Source organism: Lynx rufus, unplaced genomic scaffold (assembly GCF_022079265.1).
Source record: "Lynx rufus isolate CCGP_SWC_20201006 ecotype Redwood Valley unplaced genomic scaffold, mLynRuf1.p SCAF_2, whole genome shotgun sequence".
NCBI lineage: Eukaryota > Metazoa > Chordata > Mammalia > Carnivora > Felidae > Lynx > Lynx rufus.
In genome coordinates this window covers 201547067-201569030 of record NW_025814834.1, presented here as the reverse complement: position 1 = coordinate 201569030, position 21964 = coordinate 201547067, and the positions used below count along the sequence as shown (strand labels likewise).

At 37.8% G+C, this 21964-nt stretch overlaps 1 protein-coding gene across 2 annotated transcripts in view; it reads right to left on the bottom strand.

Moving 5' to 3' along the window:
- EYA3 (EYA transcriptional coactivator and phosphatase 3) overlaps positions 1-21964 on the bottom strand; it is a 98497-nt gene that overhangs the window by 22024 nt on the left and 54509 nt on the right. For both annotated transcript variants that reach the window (XM_047082536.1, XM_047082537.1), the window contains 5 exons: positions 14810-14895; positions 11417-11600; positions 9344-9483; positions 4024-4107; positions 2040-2129 (listed from right to left, as the gene is read on the bottom strand). In XM_047082536.1, coding sequence (XP_046938492.1) covers positions 2040-2129; positions 4024-4107; positions 9344-9483; positions 11417-11600; positions 14810-14895 — 584 coding nt within the window. The remainder of the gene's footprint in view (positions 1-2039; positions 2130-4023; positions 4108-9343; positions 9484-11416; positions 11601-14809; positions 14896-21964) is intronic.

Sequence of the window (21964 nt, the reverse complement as noted above, 5' to 3'; positions counted from 1 at the left end):
ATCTCAACAGTCATGGAGATAACACAATAGCTCATGGGAATAAACACAAGCTCCCTTACACTGTCAGGTAGGTCTATGTCCTATGCTAGACTACAGTGTAAGTTCTATTACACTGTAGCCCTCTGTTGGCACAACCCATATCTTACACCTCCTTTGTACCCTTCTAGTCTGGTCCTATGTAGCATGTGCTCTTACATGGTATGTACCCAACAAATTTTTGCAGATGAAAGAGATACTGGTAGAGTATGGTATCAAAACAGAATGACTGAAACAGAAACTTGTACATCCAAACACAGGAATTAGAAGTGGTCACCTAAGTTAATCTCCTCATGTTCTAAAAGTGAGGCGACATGAATGATCCAAGGTCACAGAACCAGTGATAGAAAGAAACTAAAAAGAGCCTCAGCCTTCTAATTTGAATCCAAGGTTCTTTCCACCACACCCGTGCTACTACTGACATAAAATGCCACCCCCTGCCTAACTCGGAGAGATTCACTCCTCTGACACCACCTAGGGCAATGTTGTGATGTCCACCTGCATCAGAATCCCCTGGGGAAGTTTTTAAAAAATGCATATTCTTGGGTCCACCCCAGACCTACTTGAATCAGAATTTCTGGGAGTGAAATCCTAGAATTTTCATTTTTAACAAGCTCCCCAGGTGATTCTTATGCCCCCTGAAGTTGAGAACCACTGACCTGGGGGGGCAGGAACACATTCAGGTCAAATTCTTCACAGAACTTTCAGTCCTGAGTGAGGACTATGTCTAGAAAATCATTACAAATACAATTTGGCAATAATTATTGGCACAAAGTAGGTTTTCAATAAATGTTTGCTGAATAAAAACTATGATGTCCTAACGTATCAACATGTGAAGTTGAGGAAGATTAAGCATTGTGGAGCTTAGACAAAAGTACTGGAGTTTAGAGCTCTGGTAATACAATTTGTTGGAGAACTGTCCACTGGGTAGAACTAGATTGTATTTAAAAAGAAACAGGATTACTTTGTGTTTATAAAATGCTATCTTATTCTTTATTTTTTTTAGTTTCTTTTTAATTGTATTGAAGTAATCTCAACACCCCATATGGGGCTCAAAGTCACAACCCTGAGATCAAGAGTTTCATGCTCTTCTGACTGAGCCAGCCAGGTGCCCCACTATCTTATTTTTAATTAAAAATTTTCACTGTTTTTAAAAACTAGGTTATATAAATAGTACACTGTTTGAAACTCAAAAGAACATAAAGTGACAAGTCTGCTCCTTCCAACCTCTGTGTCCCAGCAACACATCTTCTTCCCCAGGTAGAACAGCTGTTATTAGTTTCTGGTGTAGGATCACTGTTTAACTGAAGCCCAGAATGCGGAGATAACTTTCCTAACCTGGAACTCACTCTCTGGTCTTCTGACTTCCCAGTCTTGTGCTGTTTCTACTACACCATGGTTACCTCAAAGGTGAACTTAAATGTCAAAGCCAAAAATATTCACCAAGAAGCTCTCAGTGTTACTGGTTTTCCCTGCATCTAACTATAAAATGATTCTGGACATCAAGGTTAATGTACACATGGATAATAAGCATGTATAAATTATAATGAGTTAGTAGAGCAGCCATTCACAGATCTGACAAATCAAGAGATTTTATTTTAAGAAGGTAAAACCAAAAAATAGTCAAAATATAATTAAGAGTACAAAGAATCAAACCCACCTTGTATACATTATTTAAGATAGATGAATAAGTAGGAACGTTGGTTTACATTTCACTGTTTTTGCCTGATGGGCTGACATTTCCCCTAGATCTAGATCACTTCCAAATAGGCTAACAAAAATCAAATTTTTGAGCCAATAAAATTGAGGGCCAGTACCAAGACTGGTGACATAGCCAAGGCACTGTTCTTATAAGACTATGTATGCCTAAGTGGTCAGCTGACCTCTCCACAACCACCCTGTCTCACCACATTTCCTCTAAAAACAATAAGCTTGGCTCAATAAATAGCTATGGAACAAACAAAATGTTTTACTGAAGTACAGAAACAATTTAAAACGCTTACCTCTAAGTCATTGAAAAATAGATGTGTATCAGCCACTTCAAAAATCATTTCCTCCATTGTTAAACCTGAGCCAATCACTACTGTTGGGTCCTGGAAGGCAGTAAGTGAAAAATTTGTTTGACTTGGTACTAACAGCACTGGTTCCAATCTTTAAATATTTCAGAGTTATTCTGGGTCAAGGCCAAAACAATACAGGCCCACTAGCTATTACTGATGCAATTCCATTCACAGTTACAAGAATCTGGGATTGTGGAAAGTTAAAAATTTCAGGACTTCATTTTTAGAAAACTAAACCCACTTAAAAAAAAAACAACAATCTGTGTAGAAATTTCCTATTTTGTGAGAAATGCTATCTATTGCTAAAATATTACTATTGCAACACCCATTATCTCTCTTCTGCCTCCCCACCACACACATGCCTATACAGTATAATACCAGAAGTCAGTTTTCTGACAATCTCAATAGCCAGGAAATAAGAAAGCCTGAGAAGCCAAAATATTTGTAGGAAAACCAATATATTTAGCTTTAAAGTGCACCATCAAGAACTGGAAGGTATTATGCTAAGTGAACTAAATCAGTCAGAGAAAGACAGATATCACATGTTTTCACTCATATGTGGACCTTGAGAAACTTAACAGAAGACCACGGGGGAAGGGAAGGAGAAAAAAATAGTTACAAACAGACAGGGAGGGAGGCAAACCATAAGAGACTCTTAAATACAGAGAACAAATTGAGGGTTGATGGAGTGGGGGGGAGTGGGGGAGAGGGGAAAATGGGTGATGGGCATTGAGGAGGGCACTTGTTGGGATGAGCACTGGGTCTTGTATGTAAACGATGAACTATGGGAATCTACCCCAAAAACCAAGAGCACACTTTACGCACTGTATGTTAGCCAATCTGACAACAAATTCTATTAAAAAAAAAAAAAAAAAAAAATTAAAGTGAACCATCAGGTTTTCACTTAGAGGCTGTAAGTGAAAGGCTTTCACTTAGAGGCTCTTATTTTACATATTTTTATAACCACAGTGTATGAGTTCATATTAGCTAACTAGCCTAGATAATAAAAGCCTGTGGAAGGTACTTCTAACAGAAACATTAATGACAATAAGATAAATGGGAATAGTAAGAGAGCAAAGGAAGCAAATATTTTCGTAAAATTTATTCATAGAAACTGAAAAACAGAAGCCTGGAGATAATTCAGTGTAGAAATACACAGTTTATCCCTCTATTAAAACTGATGTTTAAAAACAAAACAAGGGGCGCCTGGGTGGCGCAGTCGGTTAAGCGTCCGACTTCAGCCAGGTCACGATCTCGCGGTCCGTGAGTTCGAGCCCCGCGTCGGGCTCTGGGCTGATGGCTCGGAGCCTGGAGCCTGTTTCCCATTCTGTGTCTCCCTCTCTCTCTGCCCCTCCCCCGTTCATGCTCTGTCTCTCTCTGTCCCAAAAATAAATAAACGTTGAAAAAAAAAAAATTTAAAAACAAAACAAAACCCTGATGTTTATACTGATGACTAAGTAAGTTAACTTCTGCTTGATATATTTAGTTTAAGAAGGCACGTAATCTATTTTAGAAAAATATTTTATACTTTTATATATTTTAAATTTACATATCTGGCTTACACTCAGCTAAATAAAATGCTTAGTTTGGGCTGTTAAAAGTGATGTAAAGGTTAAAAGATCAGTCTTTAGAATATATAATCCTGAGACTCCACTCTGTTTTGAGCTTCATTCCCATAACTTAGTCTTTATAAAATAGTACTCTTGAACAATGTCAGCTTTCAGCACTGGTTCTAGGTCTAGTCCCCAGCTTTATCAACTCTGCCTGACCATGTAGCCTGCCTGGTACAAGTCATCAGGAAAAGTTTTACATGGAAAGTGAAAGGTGAACAGGGTAAGTTGGGGGTGGCAGAGAAAGTGACTTTGGTTATCTGCCCATATAGTGAGGGGAAGGACAATTACAACAAATGAAGAAAGACTTAAATTACCTTTCCATACTTCTGGGCATAGGATCCAGTAAGAAGAGAGTGAAATATGATGATGGTTTCATCCAAGTCCCACAGAAATACCCGCTGAGGAAGGAAAACATAAAAAATAATGAGTGAGCATCTTTTCTAATCACAATGGAATGAGACAAGAAATCACTAACAAAAAGCTAAAAAAATTTACAAATATGTGAAAATTAAACAACACAATCTTAAACAACCAATGGATCAAAGAAAAAATTCCCAGTGAAATTATGCTGAGATGAATGAAAATTAAAACACAACATACCAAAATTTATAAGCTGCAGTGAAAGCGTTGTGGAGAGGGGAATTCACACCTGTAAATGCATGCCTTAAAAAAGAAGTAAGATCTCATTCAATAACATAACTGTACAATTTAAGAGCCAGCAGAAGGAAGGAAATACTAAAGGTTAGAATGGAGATAAATAAATCAGAAAGCAAAATAATAACAGAGAAAAACCAATAAAACCAAAAGTCGTTTCTTTGAAAAGATCTACAAAATTGACAACTTTTAGTTAGATTAACAAAGAAAAAAAAAGAAGACTCAAATTAGTAAAATCAGAAATGAAAGTAGGGATGTTATTATCAACTTTACAGAAATAAAAAGAAATATGAGAATATGATGAACAGTTGTACACCAACAAATAACCTAGATAGAAATGGACAACTTACTAGAAATACACAAAATGCCAAAATTGACTCAAGAAGAAATGGAAAATCTGAATAGACCCTTAACTTACTGGTAAGGAGGTTGAAATCAGTGATCAAAAAGATACCAAGAAAGAAAAGCCCAAGACCAGATAGTTTCACTGGTAAAGTCTACCAAATATTTAAAGAATATTTAACACCAATCCTTCTTTAACTCTTCCAAAAAGTCAAAGAGGAAGGAACACTTCCTAAATCATTCTATGAAGCCAGCATTACCCTGATACTGAAGTCAGATAAAGATACTGTAAGAAAACTGCAGACCAATATTTCTTACGAACATTGATGCAAAAATTCTCCACAAAATACTAACAAAATCCAGCAGCATACTGAAAGCATTATACATCATGACCATGTGGGATTTGTTCTTAGAATGCATGGATGGATCAACATAAAAAAATTAATTAATGTAATATGCTACCTTAAGAAAACAGAGGAAAAAGAACTCCAATGGTCATCTCAACTGATGCAGGAAAAGCATCTGACAAAATTCAACACTTCCATGATAAAAAAAGAAAACATCAAATAAACTAGGAATAGAAGTGAATTTCTTCACATAATAAAGGCTGTATATGAAAAACACAGAACTAATATCTTACTCAATGGTTGAAGACTGGAAGCATTACCCCTGAGATCAGGAATAGGACAAGTATGCCTGTTTTCACCACTGCTATTCAACATAGTACTAGAAATCCTAGCCAGAATAATTTGGCAAGAAATGGGGAAAAAAGGAACCCAAATTGGAAAGGAAAAAGTAAAATGATCTCTGTTCACAAATGACACAATCTTATAGGCAGAAAACCCTAAAGAACCCATAAAAAATTGAAAGAGCTAAAAAATGAATTCAGCAATGAGGTGTACTTCTATATACATGCAATGAATAATTCTCAAAGAAATTTAAAAAACAATTCCATTTACAATAGCATCAAAAATAATAAAATCCTTAAGAATAAATTTAACTGAGGAGGTGAAAGACTTGTACACTGAAAATTATAAAACACTGCTAAAGGAAATTAGACCTAAATAAATGGAAAGACAACTCATGTTCATGGATGAAAGACTTAACAATGTTAAAATAACATTCCTACCCAAAGTGATTTACAAATTCAACACAATCCCTATCAAAATCCCAACAGTGCTTTTTACAATTTCTTTTCATGTTTGAGAGTGTGTGCGTGTGTGTGCATGTGCACACATGTGCACGAGAGCAAGAAAAGGGCAGAGAAAGAGGGAGACGCAGAATCCTAAGCCCTAAGCAGGGCTCGAGCCCATGAACCACAAGATCATGACCTGAGCCAAATTCAAGAGTGAGACACTCAACTGACTGAGCCACCCAGGTGCCCCCTGCCAACAGTGCTTTTTAAAGAAATAGAAAAACTCATCCAAAAATTCATATGGAATCTCAAGGTACCCTAAATAGCCAAAATAATCTTGAAAAAGAACAAAGTTGGAAGATTCACACTTCCTGATTTCAAAACTTATTATAAAGCTACAGTAACCAATACAATGTTGTATTTGCATAAGGATAGACACATAGATCATTCAAAAAGACAAGATAGCTTAGAAATAAAGCCTTATATATATATGGTCAATTTTTGACAAGGATACTAAAACCATTCAACGGGGACAGGAAAGTATTTCCAACAACAGGTGCTAGGAAAATTGGCTATCCATATGCAAAAGAATGAAATTAGACCCTTACTTTACACCATACACAAAAATTAACTCAATATGAAGAAAAACTTAACTCAGTATGAATTCAAGACCTAAATTTATGAAACTTACAAACTAAAACAAATAAATTCTTAGAAGAAAACATAGGTAAATATCTTCATAACCTTGCATTTTTAACATTAAAAGCACAAACAAACAAACAAAAATATATAGGACTTAGCTGCACCTGGGTGGCTCAGTCAGTTGAGTCTGACCTCAGCTCAGGTCATGATCTCACGGTTCATGTGTTCGAGCCCCACTGGGCTGTGTGCTGACAGCTCAGAGCCTGGAGCCTGCTTCAGATTCTGTGTCTTTCTCTCTCTGCCCCTCCCCTGCTCGCACTCTGTCTCTCTCTCTCTCTCAAAAATAAACATTAAAAAACATTAAAAAAAAATAGGACTTCATCAAAATGTAAAACTTTTATGCATCAAAGAATACTATCAGATAGAGAGTAAAAAGAACCCACAGAATAGAAGAAAATATTTTGCAGATCATATATTTGATAAGTGATTAGTATCTAGAACATATAAAGAATTCCTAAAAGTCAACAACAAAATACCAAACACCCTAAATTAAAAACTGGGCAAAGGATTTGAACAGTTATTTCTCCAAAGAAAATAATACAAATAGCCAATAAACACATATAGATGTTCAACATTATTAGTCGTTAAGGAAATGTAAAAAAAAAAAACAAACCACAATGAGTTACTACTTCATATCCATTAGGATCACTATTATTTAAAAAAAATTTTTTTTAATGTTTGTTTATTTTTGAGACAATGCGAGAGACAGAGTGCAAGCAGTGGAGGGGCAGACAGAGGGAGACACAGAATCTGAAGCAGGCTCCAAGCTCTGAGCTGTCAGCACAGAGCCCAACACGGGGCTCGAACTCACGAACCGTGAGATTCAGGGGCCCCAGGATCGCTATTATTAACCAAAAAAAAAAAAAAGGAAATAACAGGTGTTGGTGAGGATATGGAAAAATAACTGAAAAGAAAGACTTAGAGATATCTGGATGGCAATCTTCATAGCAGCATTATTCACAATAACTCAAAGATGAAAAACTACTAGTGTCCATCAACAAATGAATGGGTAAACAAAATATGGTATATACATACAATGGAATATTATTCAGCCATAAAAAGAAATCAAGTTCTTTTTTTTTCTGTTTTAAGATTTTTTTTAACTTTATTTATTTTTGAGAGAGAGAGAGAGAGAGAGAGAGAGCGAGCAGGGGAGGGGCAGAGAGAGGAGGGGAGAGAGAATTCCAAGGAGACTCCACACTGTCAGCACAGAGCCCGATGAGGGGCTTGAACTCATGAACCCTGAGGTCATGACCTGAGCTGAAACCAAGAGTCAGACACTTAACCGACTGAGCCACCCAGGCACTCCCAAAATGAAGTTCTAATACATGCTATAACATAGATGAACCTTGAAAACATGCTAAGTAAAGTAAGCCTGACACAAAAGGGTAGATACTGCTATCATTCCATTTATATGAGATATCTAGAATATGCAAATTCATAGAAACGGAAAGTAAAACAGAAGTTACTAGGAACTAGTTAGTGGGAGGAGAGAATGATTAATGTGTGCAGAGTATTTGATTGGAATTATGAAAAAGTTCTGAAAACAGATAGTGGTAACAAACAACATTGTGAATGTACTTAATGTCACTGAGTTGTACACTTAAAAGTGGTTAAAATGGTAACTTTTATATTAGGTACATTTTTACCACAGTTAAAAAAACTAAGTGAGTTCTCAGTTTTCCCCAATAAGTGTATAGGACTTTAGATTTTCTTTCTTACTTTTCTTTTTAGGAACAAAGGGAAAGAGAGTCCCCAAACATAGCCTCAATTTAGTTATGTCTTAACACCTATCAATGATCTCATTTTTTTTTTAATGTTTATTTATTTTGAGAGTGAGAGAGTGAGTGCACAAGTGGGGGAGGGGTGACAGAGGGGACAAGAGAGAATCCCAAGCAGGTTCTGAGCTGTCAGCACGGAGCCCGACATGGGGCTTGATGTCATGGATCTCGAGATCATGACCTGAGCCAAAATCAAAAGTTGGATGCTTAACCAACTGAGTCACCCAGGCACCCCAATCATCTTTTAAGATTTTTTTTTAAAGTAATCTCTACACCCAATGTGGGGCTTGAACTCACAACCCTGAGATCAAGAGTCCAATGCTCTTCCTACTGAGCCAGTCAGGCACCCCAATGAACTCATTTTTAAATACAGCAACCCCTGCCCCATTAAATGATCATATTACAGAAAAATCGAAAATGAAAACAGAAGAACATAAAAAATCCACTATTATTAATGTTTTGTATGATTTTCTAATCTTTTAAATAATGAAGCCAAATGTATGCCCATAATAAATTCTTATTTATTATGTGTGCTTAACCACAAAATACATGAGTGCCAGTCTCATTAATAAGTTAGGAGATCTGGTCGCATGTCTCACAGAGGCTTGGCCTAAAGCACTCTCATCCTCTCATTTTACTTTCAGATTTTTAAATGGAGAACGGTATGAGATTATTTGTGGCACCCTCTGCTTTCTGAATATGATGGAACTGTTCCTTCTATTCTCTGGAACATAGAGAAGAGTTTGTTCTTTCTCTTAAAAAGTTACCCAGCTACCTAAATTCTAAAAAGCTTTTTTGACACTTTGGTGAAATGCATCTGAAAGTAATACAGTGAGTTATGGGCACAAAGAAATGTTTTTACATTTCTCTTTTCACTTGGCCAATTTCGTTTCTTTTGCCCGGGAATCAAGGGCCATACAACAAAGAACTACAGTACCTCCACGAGTTTCAGATATGTATGTTTGATAAACTTAAAAAATGAGAAAAAAGTAGGTAACTCAAATGAATTTCTTCCCATACTTCCAATTCACTGTCCTGGGAAGAGCTGGCATCAGCTTTCCTTTTGCCCCGGTTCTTGCCAGTCATGTTTTTTCTGGACTGATCATCAGCATCTTTATTTGGTGTAGTCTGGGACAAAGCCGGGCTTGTCGAAGGGTCTCCTGGAAAGGAAATCCGAGACATATGGCCAGTAGTCACAGGCTATAAGAACCAGAACAGGAAGATAGATAGTCAGCATGTTTTCTGTCCTTAAGAATCATATTGCAGGGATGAAAGGTTGGAAAACCAAACTTTACCTAAGTGATTTAGGAATGTAGACCTAAATCAACATGGAACATCAACAGCTTCTAACATCACAGAGGGAGTTATAATTAGTATACCTGTCTCTCAATGGAAGAACACAGTTATAAAGCTGTTTTGCCAAAAAAATTGAACCTGTTTCTCAAGTTTTTTAAATCAGAGTTTCTCAAGTTGGCACAACTGACATTTTGGGCCAGATAATTTTTGTTGGGTAGATGTCCTGTGCCTTGTAGGATGCGTGGTTAAGCAGTACCCTTGGCCTCTATCCACGAGATGCCAGTAGCACTCCCCACCCACAAGACAACCAAAAATGTTTCCACACATTGCCAAATGTCTTAGGTGAATGGGGGAGGGGAGCGTGGCACAAAAAAATCCCCTTTAGTTGAAAACCAGGACTCCAGATCTGTTTACCAATTTAAAATAAAATACAGAAGGCAGCAGGACATGTTGAACTACCTTATACAGATATAATCAGTAAAATTTGGACTGGGAAATGGTATGAGATAAACAGTCCAGTTTCTTCACAAATACAGTATACTTGGGAACAAAAAAAGGGGAATTTATAAGTTAAAAGAGACATAAAATATACATCCACCAATCCCAATGTATGGGACTTACTTTGATCCTAATTTAAATAAACCGTAAAGGAAAAATAAAACTCCTAACATTTATGAAAACACTAGAAATAATACCTTTTAGGATTTTATGATACTAAGGAATTACTATTGAATTATTTTAGATGGGATAATTGGCATTGTGGTTATGCTAACAAATATTTATTTATCTTTTACACATATGATGCCCGGAATTTGGGGAGAGAATTGGATGTAGCTGAAATATGAGTTGTTAATGTTGAAGATGGATGATGGATACATAAAGGTTCATTATACTATTCTGACAACTTCTAGGGTTTGAAATTCTCCATTATTAAAAAGTTAAAATTATGAAGAACAAAGATATTTAGAGATATGAATTCAAAACTAAGGCATCAACACATGTAATTATTTCAGTCATTAAGTCTGAAGCAGTGACCATCTGTACGTCTATTTACTTAGAAGACTGGTGAATGCAAGGTGCACAGAAAACTGCTTTAGCTGATATAGAGCCCTGTTTTTCAAAATGCATCAGTGTTAACAAAACAATAAACAGTCCTTCCTCCTGTTATGTGATGTGACAGCCAACCACCAAATTTTCCTGAAAGATAGAGACAAATAAGAAGCATATACATATGTTTACTAATGTGCTTAGTATAAAGCCTTTATGTCAGGTTTTTTTGTTTTAACCTGGACATCATAATTCATTGATACATTTCAAACCTAAATGTAAAGGTTTAAATTTGTAGGTTAAATTTTATGTATTTCTCTGAGAGGGAAAAGACCATAGCTTTCTTTAGAATCTTGGAGATCTATGACACAGAAAAAGTTAAGAACTACTGCTCTGAGGCCTCGGCAGGTGTCCAAAATATGCATAGAGTAAAACTGGAGTCCTCCACCTTTTACAAAATGTGCCAAGATTCTGAAGTTCCTGGTCACAAGCACATTAAAGCTAAAGGGTGGAGTGGGAGTCACAAATAGTCTTTTCATTCTTGGTACTTTTCTATTCATAGCATCAGGTATTACATCAGCCTGCCAATGACTCATCACACGGTCGGGTTCCAATGTTTAAATACTCCTCACCGGAGAGAGAAAGCCAAAAGCACAGTAACAGTGACTTAGAACACAACAAAATGAACTTCACTATCATCTCCTGAATGAAGTGCCCTTAAGCCAAAGTTTTTAGAGTGATGGCGCTTACCAGAAGAAAGTCTCTGTGCTGTAGGTGCGGGTACCATGACACTAGGCTTCTCGGTCTGGTATGTGGCTGCCGCTATTGTGGTACTCTCAGCATCACTGTTAGTCTGGCCTGTGACTCCAAAGCTGGAGCTAGGGTAGCACGTCTGGTACTGACTCTGACCAAGGATAGTATAGGTAGGATAGTCCTGTAGACCAAAGGGAGTAAGGGAGGAAGACAAGACTCTTAAAGCAAAAGCTGATTTCAACACAAGAGACTTTCATGATCCTCTTCTTCATAATCATTTTCCTAAAACAATTAATTTGACATCTCATTTACCCATCTATAGCTTCCATCTAAATCACTGATTTCCAAAATGCATTCTGTGGAAACCTAAGAGTCAAGAGGAGATACTTCAGGGGCTGTCTTTGGAATGACCAAAAGGATGAAAGTGAAGGGTCCCATGAACTCTACACACAATGTCTTTTTTTCTACTTCAACAGCTTTCTTTTTTTTTTTTTTCTATTTTAGGTACCGAATTTCTGTGTAAATTTTTTCACAGAATTTTGGAAGATTCTACTCTTTAGGAAGTTTATAAACCACTCTGCTAGATGCTAGTGCTTTCTAAGAACGGATGAGCTTAAACAAAAAAGTACATTATCCCACATAACTCTCATTAAGGTTTCCTAGTTTAAAATTGAGTATCTCTTTTTCTTTTTAAAATAATCAAGTTTTCTTTAAATATGAAGTTTCTTTAAAATATTTGGAGGGAATTTTTTATTGTTTAATGAGCACATACATGTCAAAATTTATCAAACTATAAATTTAAATCCATGCAGATTATTATATATCAATTATACCTTAATAAAACTGTACAAAAAATGCATATGATGTTTAGCTCAAATATATACCTTAAAAAATTTCCACTGATACTGATGTTAGTAATAAGTAGGAAGAAGCTAATCAACCAAACCAATTATAAGTAGTACTGAGCATCTATCATAAACCAAATACAACTCAGTATGTGTGTCCATGTATGAGCGGGAGAATGCAACATTAAAGAAAAGAATAAGTTGGGGGCACCTGGGTGGCTCAGTCAGTTAAGCATCTGACTCTTGATTTCGGCTCAGGTCATGATCTCACAATTTGTGAGATTGAGCCCCACGGCAGGCTCTGTGCTGACAACGTGCAGCTTGCTTGGGATTCTCTCTCTGCTCCTCCCCACAATGTGCACTCTCTCTCTCAAAATAAATAAATAAATAAGCTTAAAAAAAAAAAAAAGGAAAAAGTAAGTTGTACTGGCTGAACTCAAGGGAGTTAAAAATCTAGCAGGAAAAGACAAAAAAAATTCCAACAAATTGGCAATAAATTATATGTCAAAGGAGTGAAATACAGAGGAAGACAACTATCACTGCAGACTGGTAGTCAGAGAGCTTTTTTGAAATAAACAGATGGAGGGAATAAGAGGATGAATAAGCCCTGAAAAGGTTTTAAGGGACCAGAGTTGCTGAGTCTGGTTGAAACAAAGGATCTTGCAGGTTTGAATGAATTATGCAAGGCCACGAATGTGACTTGGATTCTTTAGGCGATGGTGTATAGTTTGTGTGGGGGCAGGAGATAGGGACTATCAAAATCAAACCAACAAATAAAAATACAAAAAGATTCTGGGGTGGGGGTTGCCTGGGTGGCTCAGTCAGTTAAGCATCTGACTTCTGCCCAGCTCGTGATCTTGTGGTTCACAAGTTCGAGCCCCACATCCAGCTCTGTGCTGACAGCTCAGAGCCTGGAGCCTGCTTCAGATTCTGTGTCTCTCCCTCTCTCTGCCCTTCCCCTGCTCCTGCTGTCTCTTTCAAAAATAAATAAACATTAAAAAAATTTTTTTAATAAAAAAAAGATTCTGGGCAGGTGACTGATGGGATAAAAGTGGACTTTTGAGAAAATTAATCAGATTGTGTTTTAAAATCTTTTTTTAAAAAAAAATTTTTAGTAACATGGGGGCTCGAACTCATGATCCTGAGAACAAGAGTTGCACGCTCCACCAACTGAGCCAGCCAATTAGTATTTTAGAAAATGGATAGGTAGAGGGAAAAACTGGAGATTAGATGAAAAATTAAGTCTGGTAATTCAGGATTAAAGGGGAAAAACTAAAACGAAACAGTTGGATTGGGAATTGGTGAGGGAAAAAAAACTGAAAACTGGTCTGGTTTGAGGCCTAGGTTTATTTAAAAATGGTCTCATTGATAATTGAGAAGTCATAGGGAAAAGTGGTTTTACTTTTTTAGAGGACAAGGAGACAAAAAATGGTAGAATGAAAGTCTGGTTTTTGCTATGATTAAGTTAGCGAAATAGCAGGACATTAAAGAAAAAAATGTCCATCAATCAGCAGGAAGCTTGTAGATATCATGAGGTCAGTATTAGAATGTTCATTTCAGAAATAGTAAATGGACATTGTGAATGTGGTAAAACATTTCTGGGGATGGAATAATAAGCATGTGGAAAACAAGATCAAAAAGAAAACCTATGAAAGGAAGAGAGATAAATGGTACACTGATGTATAGCAGAAACTCAGTAATTTGTGAACTATAAGAATGAACAGGGGCGCCTGGGTGGCGCAGTCGGTTAAGCGTCCGACTTCAGCCAGGTCGCGATCTCGCGGTCCGTGATTTCGAGCCCCGCGTCAGGCTCTGGGCTGATGGCTCAGAGCCTGGAGCCTGTTTCAGATTCTGTGTCTCCCTCTCTCTCTGCCCCTCCCCCGTTCATGCTCTGTCTCTCTCTGTCCCAAAAAAAATAAACGTTGAAAAAAAAAAAAAAAAAAAGAATGAACAAATGCAGGAACAGTCAAATGTAGAAAGATGAACCAGAACAGTCATGTTAATTACAGCCAGAAAAAGAGATTCATGGAGAAAAGATTCATTGCTACAGAGAAAACAAATAAAAACAGAACAAAAACAAAAAACCCTAAAACACTGAAAACATTGGCAGTGATCTAAACATAAAGAGTTAATAGAACAGTGACTGAGACCAGACCATAAGGAATTCACAAAGGAATGAATGGCTAAATAAAAATGTAGAAGGAACATGCATTTCATAAATATTTATTATGTGTCTTTAATGTGAGTACCAGGCATTTTTCTGAACTTTGGGTATGTATGAATGAACAAAACTGAAAAATAAATCCCTATCCCTATGAAGCTTCCATTCTAGTAGGAATTGGGTAGGAGGCAGACACATGTAGTAGGTAAAGGAGTAGATAGAACCATATCATTCAGAGGCTTAGCACAGTAATGAGAGAAATGGATGGCAGTCTGAGAAACCATCCAGTGTCCTAGTTCTGGTTGTTTCTTAGGTTGGCAAATTGACCATGGAGAGAAGAGCAAGCTTGAAGAACCATATCAAACAGGATGATTAGCACAGTACCTGGTTTGAGATGCTGGAAACTGCTGCTGTTGGAATATTAGCCATTGTAGATGAAGTGGATATCAGGCTGGCATTTGTGCTTGAAGCTATAGGATTGAGAATGTTAAAAGATATTAAAGATACCATGTAAAAGGCTACAAGAAATGGAAAGTATATTGTGTTTTAAGATCTACAAGGAGATAAAGAACATTGGCAAAGGAACAAATACTAATTTTACTCTTTTGGATGCCACACCTTACTCTAGTCTTGACTAGTCTTGTTTATTAGAAATAAAACAATTCAAACATTTTTCTGTTTCAGCTTGAGTCTTTAATTCTTCCTATTAAAGTCCTAGAAGGATTCACATATAATGTACTGGTTCATACTAATGATATCAATAGAATCAGAAGCTAAACCAAATCATTCCAGTCTATTTCCTGAAACAGCCATTGAAAAATGACTCACTGTCGGGGCTCCTGGGTGGCGCAGTCGGTTGAGCGTCCGACTTCAGCCAGGTCACGATCTCGCGGTCCGGGAGTTCGAGCCCCGCTTCAGGCTCTGGGCTGATGGCTCAGAGCCTGGAGCCTGTTTCTGATTCTGTGTCTCCCTCTCTCTCTGCCCCTCCCCCATTCATGCTCTGTCTCTCTCTGTCCCAAAAATAAATAAACGTTGAAAAAAAAAAAATTTAAAAAAATAAAAAGAAAAATGACTCACTGGCAATGTGACTTACTGACAGCCAACAGAAACAAGAGCTCTGGTAAATCCACAGGTAAGTCCTATACTGTGATATTTCTTATCACTTGCCCCAAATTATGCCTTTCCTAATGCAACATAATTATTTTGAGAAATAGAGCTGATCCCCCAAATTCTAACATGCCTGGAGTTGCTTCTTGGGCTCTACTCAAATAATGGATTACTAATGTGGATCAACAAACACAATGATCTGGCATTTAATGATTTTACCAATGAGCCTGGAAAAACTTGGAAAATATTGCGTATTATTCTCTCCAGGTAAAAATGTACCCTGTAAGCTATTTAGGCTGTCTGTCTTGGGACAGGAATCTGAGTTAGGTTTTTCATACTCTTCTATCACAGATCCCACCAGGGTTTTAATCAAATCTTCAGTGATTAGTATTTGTTACAGTGATTTTTTCAGGGGGACAGTGAAAATGAGACTGTGAGGTACTGGTCTTGAACTCCTCTCCCTCACTTACCATAAGCACTCTTAGACACGGTTCCCCTGCAGCCACACACACCATAAAGGTTTACCATCAGGTAGACCTGACTATCTGACTCCCCATCCCATTAGCAACAAAGTCCTTTGGAGGTAAAGTTAACAGGAAAACTTCCATAAGGAACAGGGCAGGTGAACAAATGAAGCAGAAACTTGAGAGTATTCATCAAAATCAGAGGGAATTCTTATTCCTTTCCCTAAGGGTACTCTGCTTAGAAGAAAACCTAGAAGAGATTAGAAAAGAAAGTCTAAGGAACAACTACTGCTACAACTCAGCTTTCAGATAAAGACCTGGGACCAAGAAGAGTTAAGATAATTTGTCTACTGTCATGGGAACTAGTGGTAGTCATGATGGCAACTGTGATCTTCCAACTGGATGAGCTAGGGATCAAATTTCCTGATTATCCAGGGAGATTTTCTTTTCTACACTACATCTTCCCCCAGGGGAACTAAAGGACTCTTAAGAGTTTACCTTCTTAAACCCAACAAGTAAATGATTTTATAACCTCATAGATGGTGTTTTCTTCTCACCAATATTCACTTTCTTCTCCACTATGGTCTGGCCCATTTTTCCCCACTAAGGGCAAGTACAAGGAATTACTGTCCAATACACAGGCTAGATGACTCTGTAAGTAGATTTTAATCACTACGGTGGGTAAAGAATTTTGAGTGGATCTGAGGTTCTATTACCAGTACTTTATGCTAGGCAGCCCTGCAATAAAACAGACAGAAGGACATGAGGTGATTTAAGGTGGGAAAGAAAATCAGTAATTTACTTAATCTATTAAGTCGAACTCTTCCAGCAAAGTCCATTTCTAGCTCAATTTTTCTTTGGTCCTCCTTCTAGCATATACTCCTCTTTTCCTCCTATTTACCTTTATTTTAATTCTGTTCTACCTTCTTACTAACTTACAAATGGTTAGCAGTACAACTCATTCATGTCTGATCTCTACATACATGGGGGAAGTACTCTGACTCACAAAGTGGTTTTATAAATTTAACAATTTTCAGACCACTTACTGAATTGGGCTAGAGGTAAAAAGGTAGACCTTACAAACGGCAGTCACATACTCTTACTATCTCTGCTAGGAAGTTTACTGACTTGATTAGCTGGCTGCTGATACTAAGTTATTAAAAGGTATCTTGGGGCGCCTGGGTGGCGCAGTCGGTTAAGCGTCCGACTTCAGCCAGGTCACGATCTCGCGGTCCGGGAGTTCGAGCCCCGCGTCGGGCTCTGGGCTGATGGCTCAGAGCCTGGAGCCTGTTTCCGATTCTGTGTCTCCCTCTCTCTCTGCCCCTCCCCCGTTCATGCTCTGTCTCTCTCTGTCCCACAAATAAATAAACGTTGAAAAAAAAAAAAATAAAAGGTATCTTACTAAAAATCATAAACTACTTTCAGCAATAGTGACTTCTATTATAGGAAATGTTGGCCTGCTGACCTAAAAGTTTATAGGACTCAGTAACTTCTTTCGCCAAATCAATCAAATCATTCCTAATATGTGCCATTAGTTCATTCATTCAGCAAACCATAGTTTACTATGTACCCATGAAGTTGTTCCAGTCACTGAGAAATAGAGTAGTGAACAAGGCAAAGTCCCCGCCCTCACCAAGTTTAGATTCTATTGACAGAGTTAGATGATACTTAAATAAACAATAAATACTTTTTAGGCTCTTGTTTAGCTTGAACCCAAGCTAAACTCACCCAAAAAAATGTACACAATCACTGTAAACCCTACCCTACACATAACTATGATTAAAAAGCCACAGATTTCAAAAAAAGTACTTATCATTTTGCACATATATAGATGTCTCAACAAATAATATTCAACTGCATATTTAAAAAACAAAGCAGCAATAGAAATTGCAACAAAAAGCACAAAACTCAAGTAGTAACTCCTATTGACATATATCTGAAGGCTATTAGCTCTCCCAATGCCAACAGCATGGCCAACTGTTTTTTGGATAGTCTCCACTCCTGTTCCAACAATGGAGCTGTGAAATCATTGAGAGATAAGCTTCTGAGAACCATGCCCCACTAGTGGTCCAATTAATACAGTCAATATACAGAAACAGCTTTAATCAGAAGACAGTGGTTACAGAACTGTGAGAGGCACAGCTAAATTAAACAACACTGTTCCAAAGCCAGAGGGTTAATCTAAGGGTTAATCGTACATAAAAGTTGGCACAAGACTTGCTTTCTACCCATTTCTAATTTTATATATCTCTCTCTCCCACCCTTGCTCACTTGGCTTTCAAGTTACTCAGAGTAAGACAAGCTCTTTCTCAATTGAGCACCTTTGCAATGTTGTTCACTCTGCCTGGACTGTGCTCCCCGGCCTGTCCCTCTCGCCTTCCCAGCATGATGGCTCCTCCCCAGCATGTCTACTTCCTCAGAGAGACACTCTCTGACCGCTATATTAAAAAACTAACTCCTTATTTTCCCAATCACAGCAATCTATTCTTTTTTTCTTTCAGAGAACTCTTCAAAATCTATTTAATTATTTACTTGCTTATTTCTGTTTCCCCCACACGTCTGTAAGCTCCATGAAGGCAGAATCTTACTATCTTATTCATGATCTCCAATATCTAGCAAAGCATCTGGCACAGAGTAGGTGATGCTCAATAAATACTTGCGGGATTCATGTATATCTTGTAGACATGTATATTCCCATATAATTTGTGGGATTCAAGTATAGCATGTCAAGGTCATCAAAAACAAGAAAAGCCTGCAAAACTGTATGTATAGTCAAGAGGAGCCTAAGTAGACATGACAATTAAATGAAATGTGGTATTCTGGATGGGACTCTGGAACAAAAAAGGGACTTAGTTAATAATAATGCACCAATATGGGGTCATGAATTGTAATAAATGGTCCGTTCTAATGTAAGATATCAATAATAGGGGAAATTATGTGCAAGATGGAGGGGTACATAACTCTGTGTATCATCTGCTCAATTTTTCTATAAATCTAAAACTACTCTAGGGGCGCCTGGGTGGCCCAGTTGGTTAAGCATCCAACTCTGGATTTTGGCTCAGGTCATGATCTCCCACTTCATGAGACCAAGCACCATGTCAGGCTCTGCACTGACAGCATGAAGCCTACTTGGGATTCTCTCTCCCCCTCTCTCTGCCCCTCCCCTACTCGCTTGCCCTCTCTCAAAAACAAATAAATAAACTTAAAATAAAACAAAACAAAACTATTCTAGGGGCACCTGGGTGGCTCAGTGGGTTGAGCATCCAACTCTTTTTTTCTTTTTGTTTCTTTATCTTCGAGAGACAGACAGAGTGTGAGCAGGGGAGGGGCAGAGAGTGAGGGAGACACAGAATCTGAAGCAGGCTCCAGGCTCTGAGCTGTCAGCACAGAGCCCAACTCGGGTCTCAAACTCACAAACTGAGATCATGACCTGAGCTGAAGTCGGATGCTTGACCAACTGAGACACCCAGGCGCCCTTGAGTGTCTAACTCTTGATTTTGGCTCAGGTCATGATCCCAGCGTGGGATCTGTGCTGAGTATAGAGCCTGCTTGAGATTCTCTGTCTCTCTCTTTCCCTCCCTCTGCCCCTCTCTCCTGCTTCTGTGCACTCTCTCTTAAACAAAAAAAAAAAGTCTTAAAAATAAAACTATTCTAAAAATTAAAGTTTCGGGTGTCTGCTGGCTCAGTGGGTAAAGCACACAACTCTTGATCTCAGGGTTGTGACTTTGAGCCCCACATTGGGTGTGGAGATTACTTAAAAATAAAATCTTAGAAAAAATAATTATAAAATAAAAACTAAAGTCTATTCAAAAACAAATCTCCTGGTCAATGAGAGACTATTGGAAAGAAGGAAGGAAGGGAGGAAAAAATAAAAACTATCATATGCTACCAACAATATTAGAAGCCAAACACATTCATTAAAAGTCAAGATTCAGTTAAAATTAATTTTGAAATTTCTGAAATTAATCTTAACACCTGAATACTAATCATTTAAACCATCTCAACTGAAGAAAAGAATCAGAGATTGGGTCACATAGTCACACCCTAGGAAAGAAACTGATATAAATAAGTTAGATCTACCTAACAAAGGGGTTTTATGAGCATTGTTGTATAAACTGAAGAAAGGTTTTGATCAGAGTTGATCAAGCCAGAAGTAGATTTTATTTTAGGCTGAAATAATACATTTTAAAAGAAATTGCAGTATGTTGACACACAATGTTACATTAGCTTCAGGTGTACAATATCGTGATTTGACAATTCTATATGTTATGTCAATTGTAGAATGCTTTGCGGTATGATGACGAGATACTGCTGTTTTGACTATTAAAAAAAATCTACAGAATGCTGTTTTTTTGGTGTGTGTGTGTGTGTGTGTGTGTGTGTGTGTGTGTGTGTGTGTGTAAGGATGGGGTGATTACATAGTGTAAGTGAAGCAGCCCTGGATAGTTAACATTCACTATTCATGATATGTGACATTAAAAGTGGGAGGGGGGGGCGCCTGGGTGGCTCAGTCGGTTAACCGTCTGACTTCAGCTCAGGTCATGATCTCGCGGTCCGTGAGTTCGAGCCCCGCGTCGGGCTCTGTGCTGACGGCTCAGAGCCTGGAGCCTGTTTCGGATTCTGTGTCTCCCTCTCTCTCTGACCCTCTCCCATTCATGCTCTGTCTCTCTCTGTCTCAAAAATAAATAAACATTAAAAAAAAGTTAAAAAAAAAAAAGTAGGAGGGGTTACCTGGGGGGGGCTCAGTCACGTAAGTGGCCTACTTTGGCTCAGCTCATGGTCTCATGGTTCGTGAGTTTGAGCCCTGTGTCAGGCTTGATAGCAGAAAACCCAGGTAATTCAACTCTGCCAATACTCGTATTTCATTTCAGCTAGTTGTTTCAACTTGTATTACACCAAGTTTTTCTTCAGAACAAATGGCAAAACTTGGTAACTTGATGGTAACCCTTCTGCCTTAAATTCTACCCTGTGCCAAAGTTCTAATGAACAACAAAATGGGCCAAGAGGCTAACCAGAAAAAGGGAGGAAGAATGAATTAGATACCTGTCAGTAAAGGTTCTTAATGAACAGAGTTGAAACTGATACCATGACTTCAACATTGAAAATCAAAAATACAGCACTCATGCTTTGGGGTCAGACTGCTTAGCTTACATGCTGACTTAATTATTTACTAATTCTGTGACCGTGGACAAATTACTTTGCTTTTCTTTATCTTATCTTCCCCATCTGTAGAACTGGATTAATAACAGTAGTTTCCTCATAGGTGTGTTGTGAAGATTACCTGAGTAGCACCTATCTGTTGCTCACACTGCTAAGTACATAGTAAGCACTTAATACCAACAATGATCATCACTAGCAAACAGGGGAAACCAAGAGTCCTAAGAGAACCTAAAAAGGTAGTTACTCTTATTTTACAAGGAGGAAGAAGTAAGCAAAACTATTAGGTTTCTCAAATTCAAGAGGAGTGGTGATTTTACAACTAGGAAGAGGGTTATTAATAAAAAACAAGAGAACTCCTTGCTTTTCTTTCATGACTTAGGTGCAGTCATCAGGAATGTATCTGTTTAGGAGGGACATGGCTAGTAGATTTGTCTGTAGATGGATCTAAAAGCCCTGTCACCTAGAAAAACACTTCATAAAAATGAAAGGGGATAGAGGAGAAGACAGACAAAGTCATACTCTTTAGTTTTTCCCCTCCTGCTTTATTCCCATTTGAGAAAGATAGGGAAGAGGCAAAGAAAGAAAGAAGGGAAAATAAATAAGAAAAGAGGAGACTCAGTAACCACTAGGAGGTAATCTTACTTAGAGCAAGATCTCAAGATGTAGTGACCAGTTTGTTCTCAATGGATCAAGCAGAAGTAGTTCTCAATCATTTAACTGAAAACAATTAAAACTAAGCATCAAAATATTTTATTTAATATAATCTACATCGGGGCTCCTGGGTGGCTCAGTTGGTTAAGCATCTGAC